This window comes from Trachinotus anak, unplaced genomic scaffold (assembly GCF_046630095.1).
Source record: "Trachinotus anak isolate AG129_WGS33_773 ecotype Australia unplaced genomic scaffold, CSIRO_AGI_Tana_v1 ptg000003l, whole genome shotgun sequence".
NCBI classification, from domain to species: domain Eukaryota; kingdom Metazoa; phylum Chordata; class Actinopteri; order Carangiformes; family Carangidae; genus Trachinotus; species Trachinotus anak.
In genome coordinates this window covers 5,014,267-5,035,845 of record NW_027273854.1, presented here as the reverse complement: position 1 = coordinate 5,035,845, position 21,579 = coordinate 5,014,267, and the positions used below count along the sequence as shown (strand labels likewise).

At 42.3% G+C, this 21,579-nt stretch overlaps 2 protein-coding genes across 6 annotated transcripts in view; one reads left to right on the top strand and one right to left on the bottom strand.

Annotated features, from left to right (window-relative positions):
• The window catches only part of rpl19 (ribosomal protein L19), a 198,000-nt gene that overhangs the window by 161,821 nt on the left and 14,600 nt on the right, over positions 1 to 21,579 (top strand). The window lies entirely within an intron of this gene.
• cacnb1 (calcium channel, voltage-dependent, beta 1 subunit) overlaps positions 1 to 21,579 on the bottom strand; it is a 32,669-nt gene that overhangs the window by 5,422 nt on the left and 5,668 nt on the right. For 2 of the 4 annotated variants that reach the window (XM_071468549.1, XM_071468532.1), the window contains exons 3-10: positions 9,551 to 9,670; positions 9,217 to 9,339; positions 8,379 to 8,515; positions 7,661 to 7,728; positions 4,842 to 4,870; positions 2,182 to 2,262; positions 2,038 to 2,096; positions 1,847 to 1,956 (exon numbers count right to left, since the gene is read on the bottom strand). In XM_071468549.1, the coding sequence (XP_071324650.1) occupies positions 1,847 to 1,956; positions 2,038 to 2,096; positions 2,182 to 2,262; positions 4,842 to 4,870; positions 7,661 to 7,728; positions 8,379 to 8,515; positions 9,217 to 9,339; positions 9,551 to 9,670 (727 nt within the window). Of the gene's footprint in view, positions 1 to 1,846; positions 1,957 to 2,037; positions 2,097 to 2,181; positions 2,263 to 4,841; positions 4,871 to 5,360; positions 5,522 to 7,660; positions 7,729 to 8,378; positions 8,516 to 9,216; positions 9,340 to 9,550; positions 9,671 to 16,528; positions 16,794 to 21,579 lie in introns of those variants that run through there. The other 2 variants (XM_071468541.1, XM_071468523.1) reach the window with 2 other exon arrangements.

Below are 21,579 nucleotides of genomic sequence, written 5' to 3'. Positions count from 1 at the left end.
CTCCGAGCTCCCGAGGTGTGTGCGCTTCCAACCCAGCAGCAGAGAGAGATAACAGGGGCAAGGCAATCTGCAAAGAAACTGGGCCTGGGCACATTTCAGCAGCCTCCAGAGGACTGAAGAATAGAGAATTAAAGCTGGAGGCGAAGAGAGGGTCTCCGCAGAGTGATAATAAATGTGAACTTTAACTCATAAAGAAATAGCCGGCAAGGTTTCCATTAACCTCAACAAAGACTTGGAGTCTTGCAAATTTGGATTTGACTGCAGAGAGAAACTTGCTCCTTCGCCATGACTAGACAGAATTTACGAGGTGAGGTCCAGCTTTTATGGAGGCTATCCTTGGGTATGATTGCACACATACAGTATCGGGTCACGACATAGAGCAGTATGGAAAGAAATGGCTTCCTCTCTGCTCATTCCCGCTCATGGTTGCAGAGCAGCTACCAGCCACCCTGCTGCCCTCCCACGGATCTGTTCCCGCTTTTGGTTTTGTGATTCTTTTCTTTTTGTTGGAGGCTACAGGCTGTCACGCAGAAGTATGAGGAACAGAGAAACTGACAGGCAAGCAGACAGGCAGACAAACAAACAATGTATGAGCAGATGATGAATACAGTGAGAGGAAAAGGGGAGGGAAGAAGGAGAGAGGCTTCATTGTTTTGTTGCAAGGAGAGCATACGTACCCAGTACGTCTGGATCAAAAGAGGGTGGAGGAAGAGGATGGGTGGTGGGAGAGAAAGGGGGAGAATGGGTAAAGGGCAGAAAAGACAGGATGAAGAGAGACAGGAGGCCAAATCAGACTCAGGCAGTGAGAGCGGGTATAAAAAGAAAAAACTTCCAGGTCATAGGATGAAGTATAATGATGCCAAAAGAACACGCTCTGACCATCTTTACCGCCTCTAACTTAGAACAACACGATGTAAAAACATGAGAAAACTGACATTTTGTAAACCAGTTTCCCTAAATCCTCAGATCCATCCCATACAAATTGAAGAGTGAAATCACAAGGAGTTACAGAGTAATCTAACACCCCCTGAATATGTTGTTGTCTTGCTTTTGCTGACCTCCAGTGGTTGAACTTCTCACTGTTTGGTATAGTTACACCCAAAAAACACACTTGTGGCCACACCCAACCACAGCCATTAGTGATGCTGGGTCTTTGAAATGAGGGAGTCTGGATTACTGAATATTTTGTGTGTTTTTTCCAGCATTTCATTTCCTGCAGCATAGTGAAAACGTAGTTTTACTGCTCATGTGCAGTTTTATAAGCTTTTTTGATGCATTAAATGTGTTTTTTTAAATTTGTGACATAGCAGTGTTTAAATCAAAGCTGCAAACCAAGCTGCCCAGAAAAGAACATTAACAAATAGATCTGTGTTTTTTCTTTTTGTCAAGATGCTGCATAAAACCAAGAATGAACTGTTTCTACTAAGAGAACTCTCTTTGTAGCCAAAGCCTGTTATATTCCTCTGATACAATGAACATGGCCACTGTGGTTTATTTTGAGTCAGTCCCATATACAAAATCCTGCTGCTGTGAATACTCACTAGAGCAACAAATGTGCATGAATCTGCAGGTGACAATAGTCCCCAACAAATTCACCCCCAATTAAATATACAGAATATCACCTAAAATACTATGTTTTAAAGTACTCTCTCTCCCTCTCTCTCTCTTTCTATCTATCTAAATACACACTTAAAGCAAAATAGATATGAAACAGAGTGAAAGATGTTCAGCAACATGACATGATGAACAGAAATGTAAATATTCTCTTTATACTTTACTTTTATCACGTGTCAGATAATAAATGAACTAACTCTGGTCTGAATGGGACTGAGAAGCGTTGTCTTACCCAGGCTGGAGCGGGTACTGGAGCGCTCGATGATGGTGTGTTTGGAGGGGTTGTTGAGGACTGAGCGTTTGGCCAGGGAGATGTCCGCTGTCACCCGTGTGATGGATATCCTGAAACAGTGATACAGTGAACCAGTTGTTACTCTGAAACTCTGAAACTCTGAAACCATGGCTATGGAAGCTTGTTCTTACCTGCCCTCAAACTTGTGTTTCAGAAAGTCAAAGAGCGCTTTCTGCATCATGTCCGTCACCTGGAGATGAAACATCAGGCGTAAGACACACACAATGTGAGAGAAATCAGAAAACAAGGCACTCATTGCTAATTCTCCTCCTGACCTCGTAGCCTTTGAGTGACGGCCCGACTAGGATGATGGGTCTCATGGAGGGAACCACGTCATAGGGGGGGACATGCTCCATCTGAGCGAGGAAAAGACAGCGCAAACAGTGCAGTTAGTTACGTTGTCATGTTGTGTTTGAATGTACACTCAAAGACACACTTACACTCACACATAAATCAACACTAACTCAACACAAAAGCCCCTTCCCCCCCCAGCACCTCCGTCACCTCAGATTGATGGATGGTGAGTTTCAGACGCCGGAGTCCATGTGTTATATTGACTGCCCATGAAAGTTCAGAGGCAGGGATCAATTTCCCACTGAGAGCCCTTGCCTCTATTTCTTATTCTGCACTCTCACATAATTAAAGTGTCCATAATTAAACCAGACGCCGGTGTGTCAGGAGAGCTCTCGTGACTGTGCTTCTGCTCGAATGTCATACTTCACACTTTTCTCTTTTTGTTATGTATCAGCACTTTGGAAGAAAGTTGTCAAGTTATTACTGCCAGGAGCTGCTGCGATGTGATGTTTGCAGCAAAAAAACAACAGCGAAAAACACTTTTTTTATAATCGTGCTTCAATTTTTTGTTCTTCTAAGAAGTGAATCCCCAGTGTGTTCATTTATACTGCAAACCTAACATAAATGAACATTTTTGCAATCCGATTTTCATCTGGATTTTTGCATTATTTATTTTCCTTTTTATCTGATGCTTTCATTAATCAGAATAAACACAGATATTTCTGGGTTTTTCAAAAATAAAAACCAAAATATAAGCAGCATCTAGAAAAACAGTGCTGTAGTCTGTGGCTTTTCTTAATCCATTTACACTAAAAATAGAGGAGCCTATGACTGACACAGAGACTTATGCACAACACCCACATACAAACACGATCCATATTGCAGCACATGAACATGAGGCTCATCTGTACATTATGAATCATGAAAGGAATGATTCATCTGTAATGGCTCCATAAGCATCTGTCGTCTTTAGAAACAGACTATTTTTTTCACTGAGACTGGGGTGAAAACAGTCACACGTCCTATCTACTCTGACAACAGTGAAATTGGATATATATTTTTTTTCCCCCCCTTTTCAGATCTGTACTCCATACACGCCCCCTCCTCTGTGTATGCTGTGCAGCTCTTCAGGCAGGATACAGTGCTCGAGTGCCCTGCTCCACTACACTACATTACATTACATAAAGCAGAGCGACGGAAGCTCATTTCACCTCATTTATATTCACGGAGGATAAAAATACATATTTTAAAAGTTTCCAAATGGCTCTTGTCTCTAAAGGGGCAGAGCTGGAGCACTGAGCATAACAATAGTGCTCAATGGGCTTGAATAACATGAGCACTGTGCGCAATTCAGAGCGGTGAGTAACAGGAAGGATGGTGTACATAATATAGTGCTGGATGGTAACTCTCTATTACCGTGTATTGTCTGTCTCTACAATCATATTGTTACAAAATACTAATGTCAACATGTTGTGGCTCACAGCTGCATTTTCTAAACGATTTTGTTCCAGGTAATTATTCAAAATGGGATGACCATGGGTTTAACTTTTAAACCTGATTTGAAATGAATATCTTTGACACATTATCTCATTATCAGTACAAACTTTGTCTATTCCTAATATCATGGTTTATTGTATCTCCATAAAATCAGAGTTAAAAAACACTAATGTTTGAATATTGTGCTTCACAGTTGACCTATATGAATGATTTAAGTTTCATAAATAGATCTACAATTCTTACTTTGCTCCAGGTAAATACAAAAAAAAAAAGAAAACTTGTCTCAATGGGATGAATATATGTGGAATTTGTCTTGTAATTCTGAATACCTTAGGACATTTCTTTAACATATTGACATATTTGCACATATAAATGTCTCTGGTGCTGGTACGTTGTAAAGTGTAGCTTCAGTCTTGTGAAGAAGAATATCCTGCCCACTGCTCTTACTCAGCATCACAACTTATTGATCATCCTAATGTTTTGGTCTCTCTTGACATTCCTGAGCAGTATTTTAAACAGTTCTTACAACCACGATCTCATCAATAAAAAATAACTGGAGCATTATCTATTTAAGATCGTGGTTGTAAGATCTGTTTAAAAGACTGGAAGGTCTGGAGAGACCGAAAAACGTTAGGATGATCAATCGATTGTGATGCTGAGAAATAGCAGTATCTGGGAGTTTCTTCTTTTCAAGACATAACTATGGCGATAAGAAACTGTGTCCTTTTACTCTGCAGTCTTAATCCTTTCTGTCTGATTCAAATTGGGCTGAAAAGCAGAAAAAACAGCTGTTGGTAGGCCACTGTCACTCAGATCAGCCGTCATAAATGGAAATGAAATCATGTCAGGATGTATTATGGTTACAGTCTGACTAACAGGGTCTGGGACGGATCTGCACCTGCATCTGTGCACTGACAGCTGTGATACAAGCTCTGGGGAAATGACACAGGCATCATCGTGATTTACAAATGTGAATATTTTTGTTTTAATGAGTCCACGGAAGCATGAAAGAAGTATTGTACCGACTTGATGTCTTTCCACCATAAGATACCACAAGAAGGACAATGGAAGACAACAGAGGATGAGGAGACAGAGTGAAGAGTTAAAATGTTAGAGGTTAGTTCTGAGAACAAACCACACTCACCGACTTCTGTTTCTGTTTAGCTGGACCACCTACAGTATCAATCCACACAAAAGCCAGAAGAGACAAAAAAAAGCACAAAAAAACAAGAGCACATTTAGTTATTGACAGGTTAGGATTGGAGGAGGGGGCAGGGGGGTTGGGAGAGGAGCTGTTAATTGATTAAAACAGAGTTTATACTGACGGGCTCCGCTGTGGCTTCATTTTAAAATAGACTGATATGCAGCAGCAGCCATTTCAGAGTCTATGAGTTAGCTCACCGCCGCTCCCAGCTGACGAGCACAGAAACAAACATCCAAACATACCTCAGTGTAACCATCATGACTCAAGCCCGAGGGGCCAAACTGTGCTAGATTCAGGAGACAGTGCAGCACCAGGGACCGTTCAGTTGAGCGTTAGTGAGAGATGGAGAGGGGAAGGAGAGATTAGACCTGACCACATCTTAAGAGGAGGAGGACATGCAGGGGGGAAGAGGAGGGAGGCTGGCGAGGTCAGCAAGGTGTCCTGGGCCCCTAATGTTACCTTCTTAAAGAAGGGCAGTCGGTGGGCGTTGGCCTGAGGGGATGTTACGCTGCCTGACATGCCCTTGGAGGAGCGAGGGTCACCCTGGGACTCAGGGGGCTCCTCAGCATCCAGGTCGAGGGGGTCAACGTCAAAGGCCACAGTGGACATGTCCACGTGAGCTGATGAGGAATGAGGGCGGGCGGTGCATAGAGAGGGACAAGAGGAAGTAGAGAAGGAGAGAGAGGAAGGAGAAAGAGGAAGATAGCGTGAAGTAAAAGAGAATGAGAAGATAACAGAGGGGAAAAATCAAAAGGGGAAGAGTAAATAGAAGGAAGAATGTGAGATGCATCCAGAAAGAGGCATGGAGGAAATTGCAAGAGATGGCACACACTAAGACTGAAAAAGGTGACAGCATGATTTAAACTGGAAGTAAAACTGACAAGAGATTCAAAAAGAACACGTTAGATTATCATGAAGCAAGGCACAGGTGTGGGGTATAACAATGTGAACGGCAGAGGAGAACATGAATTCAACAAAAACAAAACTTGAAGTGTAGATGTGAAAGAACTGGGTGAAGGAACGGCTGCAGAGGAAACTGGAAGAAAGTAGGAGACAGGAAAGAAGGAATCAAGCTGAGAGGGAAGCTGTGGCTGGGAGGAGAAGGTGTGTGTCGGGATTGTTGTTGGTGATGCGGGTGTGGTTGGTATGGAGAGGGTGGACAGGGCCGGCGGGTGTCTTCTTCTGGACATTTTAGGAAATTACACTGCATTTGCTTTTTGTTGGCAATAGTTAGACGAGAAGATCGATACCACTGTCATGACTGTATGGTAAATCTGTAGCTGGAGCCAGCAGCAGGTTAGCTTAGCTTAGCACAAAGACAGTTAGCTTTGGCTCTGCCCAGCAACAACACAATCTCCTACCATCTCCTCTGAACCTCACTAATTAACATTTTATATCTCATCTGCTTGATTCAAGTGGCAACCCACTGTGATGTCACCCAATTTGGCCATCACCATCTTGGTTTTTTGAAACCAGAGGGAACCACATTTGGATGAGAAGGTGGAGCTGAGGAGGAGTGAGGGGTGGATCTGACCTGCTCTCTCCTCTATCCTGATTGTCAGGCAGGTCGCAGTGTGTGTCTGTCAATCATACAGTAGCCACACGCTAATGCATACCCTGCTTTATCATCTATTTTCCTCTAAATGGGACGGTAATTTCAAAAATGAACATCATGTTGAATTGAAGAAGACTAGAAACTAGGGACTGAGACCATAAAGTCATGAGGAAAACATTTACTGAGGTAATAAATCAAGTGAGAAGTGGAGACATTTTCCCATAGACTTCAATACAATCTGACTTCTCTTTGCAACCAGATGAGTCGTCCCCTGATGCTCATTAGATAAGAGGCAGGTTTATGGCATGTCCGCATTGGCTTCACTTTTCAGACATGGAGTCTACGTCGATTTTTATATACAGTCTACGATCTCATAAAAAAATAAAAAATACAAAAAAGCACATCACAGTGTAAAATGTAAAACTATTTTTTTCATACGTCAGTTTTTGTACAGATTTAACAAAGACATGTTAATTTGTGAGCTCTAGAAATACTGGTAGGCAGATTTTATTACCATTCGACAGAGCCAGGCTAGCAGTTTCCCTTTGTTTTCAGTCTCTGGGCTAAGCTAAGCTAACCAACTGTTGGCTGTAGCTTCATATTAAATGGAGAGTATTAACAACCTTCTCCTCTAACACTCACTCCAGGAGACAAATTGGTGCATTTCTCAAAATGTCAGCCTTTTGCATTAAGTCAGATCAGCCAGAATGTACGAGGTGTGTTAGACAGATGTGGTTTCTGATATACAAGTATTAAGTTCAGCTGAGTGGCTTTATTTGATGAACAAAAACCCTTTAAGTCAATCAGGGTTGTTTTCTTTTGCACTTCCCTCTCTCCTGCTGTCTCTCTGGATATTGAACAGCCGTTCTGTGTTGTCCCAGTGATGCACACACAAGCCAGACATACTTATCAAGTTTAATGACTAGAGCCACTCTGGGCTCTATTTCAGCTCCGTCCTGTGTGCTAATGACGGACCTCCTAAGACCTCTCGCACTTCACACGGCAAGCCACTGAGACACAGCGTGATTCATCATCACGCCTGACTGACTAGCCAATTTAAATCTTCATCTAAATATCAGACGCCCGTCTCATCTCGCTCTCTCTCTCTCTCTCGCTCACTCTGTCAGGACTGCACAAGCGCCCACACAAACACGCACACACAGTCGTTGTTTTGCCATGTGATAATGAGACCTTGTGACCTCACCTGTGCCAGGTGGGGTGGGCCTGCGGGTTCCCGTGGCAACGTCCAGACTGGAGCTTCCTCCAGATTTACTGTGAAGAGAAAACACACAAATTATCACACAAGAAAGACACAGTACCTTCACAATGCTGAATACATGTTCAATGATTTACACATTTTTACAAAAATAAACATCACTTTTTGTTGTTTAAACTGGTTTTACCTATAATTTATACAATTAAGCAAGACATTGTTAGGTTTCCTTCTGCAAGAGGACAGTGATCATCATAATCTGCAGTAAACAAGGTGCTGTTGTGACCTTCTGGTGATAAAAATTGGGGAAAGATGTTAATGAGCTGCTGATTGTGTGCAGAAGTTCATCTAAATAGTTAGGAAACAAATTTTAAAAAACAAACAACAAAAAAGAATCAATAGTAGGAGCGCTTATACTGCAAATTATGTAATAAAATCTGACCTCCATGATTACCATTGTATTGATTATGACTAATCAAAATAAACTGATACAATCTTGGATTTTTTTTTTTTAAAGCAAAAACTGAGACTACAGAGACATATATGTACATGCTACAGTTGTGTAGTGGAGCACAGTGACTCACTGCAGAGCGTTTGTCTATTTTCGGATGTTTTACATTGCCTGGTGGGTGAAGTGTGACTCAAGTTTGACCTGTTTTGAAAAGCGGGGCTGTTTATACGACACATTCAGAGGATTGTTCATGGTCACCTGGAGCTGAGTCGGTTCTGTCTCATCCTTTGCTCCTGCAGCTGACGGGTGTTCTCCAGTTTGACAGGGCTGGGGATGAAGCCCACCTCACAGCCTTCCTTCACCAGACGCCCGATCCACCAGTCATTGTTGTACTTCTGCACGCAGAACACACAGCCAGCCATTAGTAACCAATGATACGCCAGCTTTTTCCTGCTCACACACCTCATCACTTAGCAGGCAATCGGTGGCTCTAACACAACTAAAACACAACCACAACAAAACGTACAAAAACTCTCCAAGTGTTGATAAGTGCATTTTATGTCACTGAGGTTTTTGTCATTTATGTGAATAAGGCTTTAAAGTAGAATTCCTTACACTATTTATACACTATAGGACAGCACAGTGTATGCCTAACATTTGATTAAGATAATTAGGAGAGCAACTTTTATTTATTTATTTTTTCCTCTGAATCTACTCTAGGCCTGGGTAAAATCTAGACAAAAAGAGGAAGTGCAGTGAGTTAAAAGAAAACCTAATCCCTCACTGGCTTCCCACCCACAATCACTACCAGTGGTTTGACCAAGATTACTGCCCCACCTCAGGCCTCTTTGGTTGTTTTTGTTTTCTCTCACCGCTCAAATGCGTCTGTCAGTTAATTTACCTTTAGACTAAATAGGCACAGATTTATATTCAAAGCTACAAAAAGGACAATGTTTATTTATATATCAAAGGTCTGAGTCAGTTTAATCTTTTACTATGTGTATAAGTACAAAAACTACTCCTCCTGTACCTCTGTTTTGGAGTGTGTGTTTTGTTTGAGTGTAAGAACTTAGTTGTGTTTCTGGGACATTCAAACCTCTTTAATGTGCAAGAAGTCTTTGGCTTCAAAGGATATGGCCATGCCCTGCACAGGAACATCATCACTGGGGCCGGGGTTGTAACCGACATTTGTCCGCACAGCAAACGCCACTGGTTTGGTCTGCGGCAGCGATGGAGAAGACAGCTATTAGTAAGCAGATGGCAACTCGCCAAAAACGACAGACTGAGCTGCTGACCTCACACAGAGTTCAGTGTCCTCTTGACACTGATGAAGAGGTTTACCAGGGACGAAAACAACAGAAACTGATTTGAAGATTACACAACGATAAAGTCTATTAAACCAACACTAATAACAACAGTTGCTCTCTGACCTTTGCTTTCTCAAGTGTGGCGAGCGCCTGTCTGTCGGCCTCCTTCCTCAGAGCCTCGGGATCCTCCTCCAGGGACACGTCTGAGTCCGACGGCCGGCTGGTGTAGGAGTCTGCAGAGCCCTGAAATGCACATCGAGATTACGTAAAGGTGAGGAGGAGCGGAGAGAGGACAACAGTGTAGCACAGGTCCATGAATCAACCCTTGGACAGAACAAAAACTGGAGCAGGCCTCTTGAAGTTGCAGGATAAACTCAGCAGTGTCTGGGTATGTGTTTGAATGTCTGCAGTCTAAACTGAAAACCTGTTTGTTCATCTTCAAGTATTCCCGATGTTCTCCTTTTCCTTATTTGTGTTGTTTCAGATTCACAACAAAAGGCTGTGGCTCTGCCTTTGCAATTCGTTTGTGGTCAAAATGTCAAGACTGTCTGGAGAAGCGAAGCCCACATAAACACAAAAGGGGCCTTGGCCTTCATACTGCATGAAAGCTGACTCTGTGTAATTCGAGGTGGAGAGGATGCATAACAACAGGTCGACATTTCCACTGCAGCTTCAGTGAGTCCGAGGTGTTAAATCTTTTTGCACAGGTACAGCAGTCATTGTGTGGGTGTGTCAAGTAGAGACAGAAAGAACTGGAGAGAAAAAAATGACCTGAGGACTGTTTATAATATTGGTGGGGATATAAATTTCTCATGAAGTGGCTACAGTTTCCAACACATCCACCACTCATGCACGGTAACTTGACTCTCTCCTGCTGACCCTCATCCAGACACCCATACCACAATAAAAACCTGAGCCTCCTGTGAGCCTGCGGCGTCGGCCCACTGTACTGTTCAGTATAGTGCTACAGTGAGGGAGGCAGCCTGAACTTCTGAAGTGTTTGAGTGTTCAATTTATATAACAATCCCACTTGTTCTCTTCTCACTGTGTTTTTTTTTTTTTTTTTTTTTTTTTTGAGCTGACAAGCTGCCTGACTCTTTGTAGGAGGTGCTGACAAGAATGTGGACAGCTGAATGTGCCAGGCAGGAGAAGTGAGTCACTAGGTGTGGGCTTTTAAAATAGAGGTGAGAATGCGCAAAGATGACATACACCATATGTAATGATGATGAAAAATTCCCGGAACATGTGTAATCAAACAACACACTCAGTGAGCACAACAAATATCTCCGGACTGGGGATCAGTATTTTCTGAAATTGATTATAGTATTGGTGCCAATGATACTCCAGTTTCTGTACTGACATAACAAAAATACACTTTTTTAATTCCTTAGTTTGGGGAATATAAACATGTTTTGACCCTTTTTTCATTTCATATTCCAAAAGCACTCAATATGTGAGTCGCAAATGAAGAAGTTTTGCCTAAATAAAATTTCAGGTTTTCTGATTAAGACAAAGAAATATATGATTAGAGGAAAAGTAAACATTCTTAGTATCTGTTGCTGATTTTCAATGTTAGGAACGCATCTGGATCAGCACGAAAAAGTTTTGAGGTCCAAGATGCAGCCATACTCTGAATTATTGTTTTTCTTTTTTTTCTGGGTTTGAAATGTTTTAAGTTAATATTTGCTATGACCTAAGATTTTAGGAAATCTTAGTGGTTTTGGTTTGGTTGTTGTTTCTAGGCCTTGTGGTTAGTTGAAGGGGAACTCCACCAATTTTACACATCAGAGTTTGTTTACAAGTCTTGGAGAGTACATCTGCATATGTAAAAAAAATAGTATGAACCCTTTTGTGGCTCCAGAGAGCTGCACAAAGTCTAATAAATTTGGGAGTAGTTAGGGCTGAAGACTAAAAGTATGAAAATGTAAGGTTAAGAGATCTCTGTAGCCTGGTCTCTGCTTGAGACCAGCAACTTGACACTGCAGTGTCTGCCCCTAGCATAACACACCTGAATCAATGACCAAACTATTGGCAGTTGAGTTGGATTGTGGGTAATTAAGGCACCAGGTATTGACAAGGAAAAAGTCAAATCAAATCAAGTTTAATTCATAAAGCGCCAAATCACCAGAAAAGTTAACTCAAGGCACTTTCAAATTGGAGGAGGTCAAGACCTTCTCTTTATAGTATAGGAGAGAAAGAAACCCAACAATTCCCACCGAGAGCAGGCACTTGGCGACAGCGGCAAGGAAAAACTCTCTTTAAGAGGCAGAAACCACAGGCAGAACCAGCTCAGGGTGGGCGGACATCTGCCTCTAACGGTTAAAATAAATATAACGTGTGCTGGATAAAGCAGATGATATCTCTGGTTCTGCTGCATAAGTTTTTATCCTTTTTTATAAAACTGTCCATTGTGAGTCCAACAGTGTGATAGGAGTGCAATGCTGTATAGATGGGGTACTTTTCAAGTAATGACATCTGATACTCAGCCGTAAGATGAAAATAAATCTAAGTTGTGCTGGTGTCCTAGGAGTCTAGAAGCATGTGTGTCCCTGGTTTGATTCTGGTCAGGAACCTTTACTGCAGATCATATCCGTCTCTCTTACTCTGTTTGCTGTATTTCAACTATCAGCGCTGAACAAAGCCAAAATGCCACAACACTGTTCTTTGTGAAACAAAAGCTGAAAATAAATCAGAGGAGAAGTCTTTGGGGGCACTCAAACCTTTATCAAGAACCTGGAAAGAGATTTATTTTGAAGAGAACAAACACCTGAGTTGACCTAAATGATCTAAATATATCCAGAGAGAAAAACTGGTCATGTGTGAATGACTGAAGCATCTGTGTGGTTGTCAGTGTTTGCACGTGCATTTATGTGTGATTAATGCTCCTCTGCGCCTTTGATTTCCATCCATGCGTCTCTGTATGATGTGAAATGAAACGACAAACACAAATGTTGATTCTAGCTCTGCCACCTGTCGTGTCGAGGCGCTCTGCGACTTGGCAACGGCTCACCAATTGTAGACACTCCCTGTTGCCAAGGCGATGGCTTGCTATTCCTCGCATCCTCAGGCATTCACAAACCATCCCCACTTCCTGTTTCATTTACTCCAACTCGAAACACTCACAGCAGGGTGCTCGGATCCCACTCAGGCAGCAGGAATGATCCTGTGAGTGACATGCAGCATCTAATGAGGACACCAACAGCCGCCTCCTCTTACCGGCTCTGAGTCATCCTCTGAACCGCACAGGTGCATCAACATCGAGCACGGACTAAGTGAAGGTTAACAAATGATGGGAAACCCACAGGAATGTTTTTAGAGAATAAAAAAAACAAAATGACATCTGAAACAACTTGGGACCAACCTGCTCGCTGCAACAGGTCGGTGATGCAGCAAAATACAGTGTGAGAGAGAGTGGGAGGGATAGGCGATGACTCTGTGTGTGTCTGTGCATGTGTTTATCTGTGTATGGACAAATACTTGTGTCTCTGAGTCACTCTTACAGTTGATTCACGTCACACACACAACCAGAAAAAAAAAGAGGCAGGGAAAGAAGAGACTGAGACGGATAGATGGATACATGTGCACAGACAGAAAAGTCAATACCTCGCAAAAAAAGGTTACTGTGGATGAGGGGAGACACAAAATAGCAACTGATCAATAACCTCTCTGCACCTTCTCTCCCCTGAAACCCCACAGAACATGTTGATAGACAACTGAACAAATTTACTCCACCTTTTCATTTCTAACACTCTCTTCCCTTCCCTCTCCTCTCATGTCAATGGGTTGTGTCTCTAATTTAGCTGCTTGCTTCACTTCACATACAGCTCCTGTTCAAAATAGCTACAGGCCACCTGATGGTGGAGCTGCTTTCCTATTGGCAGAGCCAGACTAGAGACCCCAGCAGTGTCATAGTAACCATCTCTGCGGCTTATTACAGGCAGCCGGTGAGAGCTGCATCAGGAAGGAGATAGAAAGAAGATATATTGATCAATAGTAAATAAAATAACCGGAAGTGAAATCAGTGACAGGGAAATTGCATAAAAGCTTTTCAACAAGTGATCAATGAAGTACTGTCTCGCACTGTGTGGGTTACAGCTGTGAGGCCACAGTCTAGTAAATAGGCTGGGGGATAAAATGGCAATAACTACATCCTGAAAATATGGCCTAGGAGTTTTCTGAAGGGGAATATCCACATTTTTACTAATTACTGCAAAACTGAGACTCTTCTACATTTAGTTGGTAAAATCCAAACTCTATTGCACTGCCACAGACAGCAAAGGAAGGGTAAAACATGAGAACAGTGGAAAAGGTGAGGCTCAGTAATTATCGCGAAAATTAACCGACTCAGTTTCTACCCCCCTTTTCTGCAGAGCGGCTGCCAACGTGATGAATTTACACCTCCTTAGCATTGATATTGAATAAATGGAGGTGAAAAAAAAAAAAGAAAAAAGAGAGAGCAACAGAGCGGAGGGGGGTAATGGAATAAGGAGAGAGGGTGGGACGATAAAAGACAAGTGCTTTGAATAATGAGGCTTGAAAAGAGTCACCCTGCAGCAAGGGAATCAGTTAACATTGTTTCTTCTGATGCAAGGGCGCCTTTGTAAACAGTTTCAAGAAAAAGGGAAATTGGAAAAGAAGAGAGAAGTTGGAGGCAGTGAAGTAAATTTGCCTTTGAAATCTGCATAAAGCTTACAAAGGACTGTGCACATATTGATTTGGCACTAATATTGTACTAGTTTAATGCTCATTTGTCCTTTTTAACATCTTTAGAGAACTGAGAAATGATCACTACTGTTTTCCTTGTGTCACACGACAGAGCAGAAGTCGAACATTTTAATCTGCTTCGCCCGTAAACAACAGGAACACTGCAGCAGGTTTTGTCAGACTTCACAATGTATGACTAAGAAGTGATTACCATCTGAGAGCTAACACAAGCTGTGAACCCCTGCCCTGATAATTAAACAGATAAAAATATCTTCATACTTATCAGCTCAGAAGATGTGAAAATAAAAAAAGAGAAAAAGCGAGGACATTAAATATCCTTTTCCTATTTGCTTTGTCTCCGAGTCTCCTCAGGCCTCAGTCGTCAAATGTTTCAGAGAAGAACAAGAACAAAACATCTCATCTCAGACTGCTGGGAGCCAACCAGAATGCATTAGCAGCTGAGCCTCAGCTCCACTGTACATTCAGCTCACATCCAGAGTGAGATTAGCTCAGTGAGGACAGGTACGGGAAAAAGAAACCTGGGGCAAAGAAAAGGGAAAAGTGCCTCACAGGCAAATGTACAAACTGAGGCTTCACAAAAGACAGATTTCCTGTCTGGAGCTCATGGCCGGTGGCTGTAAATGGCCATATTCCTCTTCTCTGTCACAGCAGTGTCATGGCAACCAGCTGGACGGGGTGTGTGTGTGTGTGTGTGTGTGTGTGTGGAGATGACCAGAAAGATGAGTCATGGACTGAACTCATTAGAAATCCCCATTTTCACAAACAAGCAAAGAGGGAATCCAATAACAAGTGCAAGCTTCCTCATTATTTTCTGTGGAAAATACATGAAGAAACTTGTTGAACATACTTAATACTAAAACACAAGTTTACCAGTTTACTGCACAACAGCTTATCTGCAGAGTATAGACATGGTTTTCATTTAGCAAAACATGCCAACCTTCTCAATGCATCAGTAATTAAATGTTGATGAAATAAAAATAAAATGAAAAGAAGTTATTATGGAGATCCGAACGGATATCTGATCAAAGAGTAAGTAAAGAAGAATTCAGGCCAAGTGTTCAGTGCCAGCTTCTTACACTTGATATTTGATAGACTTGATTCTATAGACATGTCTTGGTCAGTACTCAAAAAGTACTAAGGCTCAACAACCAGCGATATTGCTAATATACGCAAATACATGTAAAGTACAGAAAATAAAAATTTTGATAATCTATTAATCTTTAAATTCATTTTTAAGCACGACTTTGAACAGACATTTGAGGTTCTAGCTTCTTAAATGTGAGTGTTTGCTGGTTTTCTGAGTCTTTAATAATCATGAACTGTTGGTCACACAAGCACCTCGAGCTCTGGGAAATGTGATGAACATTTTTCTGACATTTTATAGACTAAATGATTAATCAATAATGAAATTAATCGATGGTTGCTGGCTTAATATAAAGTGTTCAAACTGATGCAAAAACTTCTAAAAACAAACAACTTCATATTTTGGAGAGCAGAATTTTGTGAAACGATATAGTTGCGTGTGAAAATAATTAGTGTTTTAAGAAATACTGGATTAGCAGAAAGTTAATTGACAATGATTATGATCAATTGATTTCTTAGGTCATTTATCAAGCTCAAACACCAAACATATGGTTATTTCAGCCTCAAAATGTGTGATTTATGACTTTGTCTTGGTTTTTTATCACTGTAAACTGATTCTAAATCTTTGGGCTGAAGAATACATTTGAAGTAGCCACTTTGGGCTCTGGGTATTTCTTTTCATACATTCAAAGACCTTTTTCTAACAAATGTATTCACTAATGAATAAGAAAAATACTTGTTAGCTGTAGCGCTAATCATCATGATACAATTCCACTGAAAATCAAATAATATTGAATTATTGCTCAGCCCTGCAAACGCAGCAACAAAGAACATGTATGTTGCTCTCTACACTGTTTATTTCTCAAACACCATCCAGCCAAGGCCTGTGTGGGACAGGGGGGCAGCAGAGAAAGAAGCCCCCTGAAATGGCCACAGTGCTGGGCAGTGCGCATAGCAGCCGAGGCAACCGGTGGGACTGGAAGTCTAATTAAAAACACAGCGCCTTTCCAGCAGCTGTGGCCCGGCCCAAAATGGAATCGCACGGTGCGGTCAGACGAGGGGGAGCAAAGAAAGACTCAGAGCAAGAGGTTCAGCACTATCAGGACACGGGCAGCCCGTCATATTCCTCCTGTCATATCTCAGAGGAAAAGTGTCTGCTGAACTGTCACAACTCAACCCATAAACACACACACACACACACACGAGGAAAGAAGCTCATACATAAACTGATTCTAGTCGAGGCAGACTCAGCACAAAGTGCACAGCTTGTAGATTTATCCAGATCCTTCTTACCATGACGGGCCGTTGGATCCTCTCAGTCCTCTCCATGCCTCGTTTGCCACGCTCGCCACACCACGGCGAACCAAGGGGGCAACGCCGGAGTCCACAGACAGAGTTACGTGTATGTGTGTGTGTGTGTGTGTGTGTGTGTGAGTGTGTAGTGGCAACTAGTGTGAGTATCTGCCTGTTAGTTTGACAAGTGCACAAGTGTACATGTGTGTGTTTGTGAGTGGATGTGTATGTGGAGTGTGGGTGTGTGTGTGTGTGTGGTGTGTATGGTAGGAGAGAAAGCCAGAAAAGAGTGCCGTATGTGTGAAACTAGGAGAGCGCTCTCTTAACCTCCAACCCCTTCACACACACACATGCCCACCCCCCTCACTCCCCCACCCCCCCTCCTCCCACCTCCACAACCCAGAGGAACGTGAACCTTGTGTAGAGGAAGGGAGCTGGGGCTGGCTGGGGGTCGGGTTGCAGGACTTGTGCTACATTTGCAAACTGGGGAAATATATTTAGCCCTGGCTGGGCAGAAACAGGGACGTGAACACACTGAGACCCAGAAGGAGGCTTGGTATGCAGCCGTCAGCCATTCAATGCCCCGGTTGACGTGAGAGAGTGCTGGGGCAGTGCCCAGGGAAACCCCCTCCCCTTCTCTCTCTCTCTCTCTCTCTCTCTGCTTCATTCCTCTCAGCCTCTGTCCTGATCTCATTCTTCCCAACGCCTCTCTATCTCTCTCTCTGTCTCTTTGTTTCCCTGATATCAGAGTATCAGGGTATCAGACGAGGGATTAATATGGATATGAGGGGAGGAAGAAAAAAGAGTCAGGCATTCAGTGCCACAGCAGAGAATTGAGAACATGAAGCGCAGTGATCGGGGCTGTAACACTTTGAAGCAACTGACAGTCGACTACTTAAACCTTTGAAGTATCTGCTGAATAGTTACGGCTCAAAATCCTCTTATACACCAACTACATATTAAATATCATCCAAAATGATCAACTGAAATCAATTTCTTATATATTACCTACAAAAACATATAATATGGAACTTAATATATGGATATGGGACACTATTAAAAAGGCTAAAGGGGGTCCACAGGCAGACAGTGTGGAAAGGGGGGTGGCGGTGGTGTTGGGGGTCCAATTTGTCCACTAGAGGGCGACCTCTGACACAATGACAGGGGCTTCTCCATGGGCACAGACCTGACCACCTCTTCCTCTTGTGTTAGTAGCTGATGACAAAACAATCAGCTGGGAAAGGTGAAAAAAAAAAAGGAGCTGCTAACAGATCCACCAGTTGGCTCCTCCTGCGGCCAGACACAGCAGCAACTGGGACTCTGCTGGTATTCATATGTCAGGACTGACAGGAGGACTGCTGGTCTCCCTCCAGGATCTGAGTCCTCTCAACCTTTCACATATGGCATCCAAGCCAGGACATAATCTTCTCTGAGTGAGAAATGAAAAATGGATGGATGTTTACTCTGGTATTCTGGTGACAGAAACCAGTCAGTGTTTGGGTAACGTCTCTGGTCACAGCAGCAGAGAATTTGAGTTATTACATTTCTAAAATGTTTCCTTCCCCACAGGGTTTTTAATGTATTTAAGGTGATTTTAAGCCTTTTTAGACAGATCACTGCATATCTCTGCTGCATATGAGATTGAAAATGGTTGCAAATGATTGCAGTTACATTTGCAAGGACTCCTGCATGTTCATACATGGCTCGCAAGTATGGGTCAGATTAGTTAAACATATGGAAATGAGCAAATTATTTGCTGATAGAAATTGCAGGTTGCATGTTTGCAAATTTGTTGAAATGGACCTTGGAGATTATGGTTAGCACCTTAACCTCAAGGCTACCAAGGCGCCTCAAACACAATTTAAACCGGCACTGAGTGCACTTTTTACATTAACAGGTTTAAACTGACTAACAGATTTAACTTGTGTTTGCTGTATAAAGGCTGTATCCCAATTCATAGATTCGATCCTCCACATTTTAGAGTAAATACATCAAAATAGGACAAAGACTCCTCAACACGTGACAAAAATAAAGCATTCATAATAAAGCATTTTTAGGTTGGGAAATACCATGTGACAATGCAGTATTTCCCAGGAAATCATGGTTATCACTCACTGGTAAACACATTACATTTAGTGGACAGCTGAAATGCTGCTGCAGAGTCTAATTAATGGCAGCCAAGCATAAACTCTGTTGTTTGTTCTTGTTAGCAGCATGAATATATCGCTGATTACAGGACATTACAGAGAAATGGAAGTTACATTAATGCTGTATGTTCAATATTAAGCTTGCTACACCACTATCAGCTCATCTGTTTTGTACTGGAGATGTGCTGAAGAGAAATGTCACATCTTGCAGTATAATACTTGGTATCAATAAATACTGTATGCAACTTGAAGGAAAAGTGGACTTGACGAGGACTGGAATGGACCATTAGCCTTGGTCTCTATGACTCTGGACCATAGACTGTAAATAAAGATGGACTTAGCCTCTGTGACATCACCCACAGATTGCTGAAGAGTGGTTTTAAAGCTCAGAGTGGGCTGCTACGCCCCACTCCTGGCTAATCTAAAAATGGGCAAAGAGGTTGAGTGTGTGTAGCTGGGACTTCACCTGTCACTCAAAGCTGCACGCCCTCAATTATACATAACTTAAAGCCTTAATAAAATGTAAACAGGAGAGTTATGTAAAAATTCACCCCCTGTGCAGTTTTCATGAAGGGGGAAATTAGACCAAAGCCGTTTTATGTACCAGGCTGTAAACATTTTATTTCTGCTGTAAAGTTGAGCATTTTAACATTGGAGTCTATGGGGACTGATCCACTTTTGGAGTCAGCGTCAAGCGGCAGTTGGAAGAAGTGCAATTTTTGCCACTTCCGTGTTGGCTTCATTTTTCAGCCTCATTTGTAGAAGAGGAGCAAATTCAGCCTGATATAAGGACCATCTTTGTGTCACATGATCATCATAACAAACCTTACGATTTGATGTGATATTATCATGATATGATGTTGTGTAAGAATGTGTGTATTTCCTGGCTGCAAATGACATAATGATTCCAATCAGGTAAATTTGAATTAGTAAAAGTAAAAATGAAGTAAAAATATTTTTTTTCACTGAAACATCACCAGATACTGGAACAACAGCAGACATGTTGCCCGCTTTACAGAGCAGCAGCAGCCGCAGACAGTCTCTGCCGGTCTTCTCACACCTGAAGACGGAGTGTGTTTTTGTTGAACTCGACACGCACACCGACACTGAGCAAACACGTAGGCTGCACACACCACCCCCCCAACACACACACACACACACACACACACACACACACACACACACACACACACACACACACACGTACACAAACACAATCCCATCTAAACATCCTCTCCTTCGTCTCTCCATCCCACTGTGCCTGCACACAGAGGGAGATTCAGTGGCCCGGTTGCCATGGAAACCATGCCGAGTGTACCAGCCAGCTCTACCGTTGGCTGATTGTGGCTCTCGTGTATTTGTGCTATGTGTGTGTGTGTGTGTGTGTGTGTGTGTGTGTGTGTGTGTGTGTGTGTGTGTGGTGAGTGAGTGTGCTCTTGCGTAGGTGTGTGTGAGACTGTAAAGCCTATACAAGGCTTTGCTTTGAGTTGTTCAAGGAGAGGCTAAAATAGGCTATATGTACAAAAACCTATAGGGTGCCTGAATGCTTCTCTTTCTCTAATTAATGCCAGGTTTTTAAATCTCAACACGGTTTAAGAAACTGCGTTCATGTGTACAAACACTAACAGACACTTCACACATTAAATGGCTGAGTTGGTAAATTAATTTTTGGATTACGTGCTGTTTAAAATCCCTGCTCCTTCCACTGCCAGCCTTAATGAGTGAAATGCTGTGCAATCACATGAGACTGGGGAGGATGTTTATCTCAGGAAGTCCTAAATCATCCTTACTATGGATTATGAGTTCCTCATAGAGTGTGAGTGTCTATGAATCCTGCCTAACCTGCAGGCCCCAGTGCAGGCAGTCCTCCAGCACCCCGAGTCGCAGAGTTAATGAAGGACAAGGCAGGGGGAAGGGTGATGTGAGCAGGCGAGGATGCAGCTAACCTTTAGAAACCACAGGAGAGTTCAGCTCCCTGCGTTCACCAACAGCAATGGATTTTTAAAAAAAAATTTCTAAAGCAACACCAACAACTGAACAGGTAAATGTCATTCGGCACAGGGCAAATCATTTCCTCTCACAAATGAAGAGGTCAGACGGAAAAGGGGAACTCATTTAGCTGCGACACCGTGTGGCTTTGAGAAATGTCATGTCCAGACAAGGACAGCTCGGTGGGTCACAAGCATGTGAGGCCTTAAACCCGGCTCCCTAAACTCCCTGAGGAGAGGAGATGCTCTTCTCTGAGGAAGAGAGCCATCTTGACCCATCCTTAACAAGAAAATGAATCTCTGCCACTGGAAGATTGACAGGTTTTACTAGCTCTTTCTGACAGAGCCAATCAATGCATGTATATCTGCTGAACAGGGTGGGGTCAGGGTCAGAGGGGAGAAGTGTGGCAGTGAGTCTAACACCTGGGGACTGATAATCACTATCAGCATCCTGGAGGAATCTCATCTGATGTCTCTCAGCTCCACCTCCGTGTAAAGCTGTGTGTAGCTGTAGACACATGGGTTTTACAGTTGTTACCAGTGATGTTATCAAAGACATTTCAGTGTTTGAGATACAGAGAGTCTGTTGCTGCCGTGACACACACAGGTGAAGACAGAAACTTAACAGTGTTTAAAGAAAAGAAAAGAAGCTTTCTGTCTGTAGGTGTCACAGTGGAAAGATTTAAGACAATTAGGATCCAGTCAAGGCAATTTCCATTATTTAGAAATAAGTAAATATTCAAGGAACAACATATGACTTTAGCAAATGTGATTTAACATTTATAAGTTTTAGGACATTTTTTGGGAAACTCTTACAGTAACAATATATGATGGTCATCATATATTATTTACTGACATCATATATATACTGAATAATCATTTAGTTTAAAAATGTCATAGAAAAATAACCAATTAA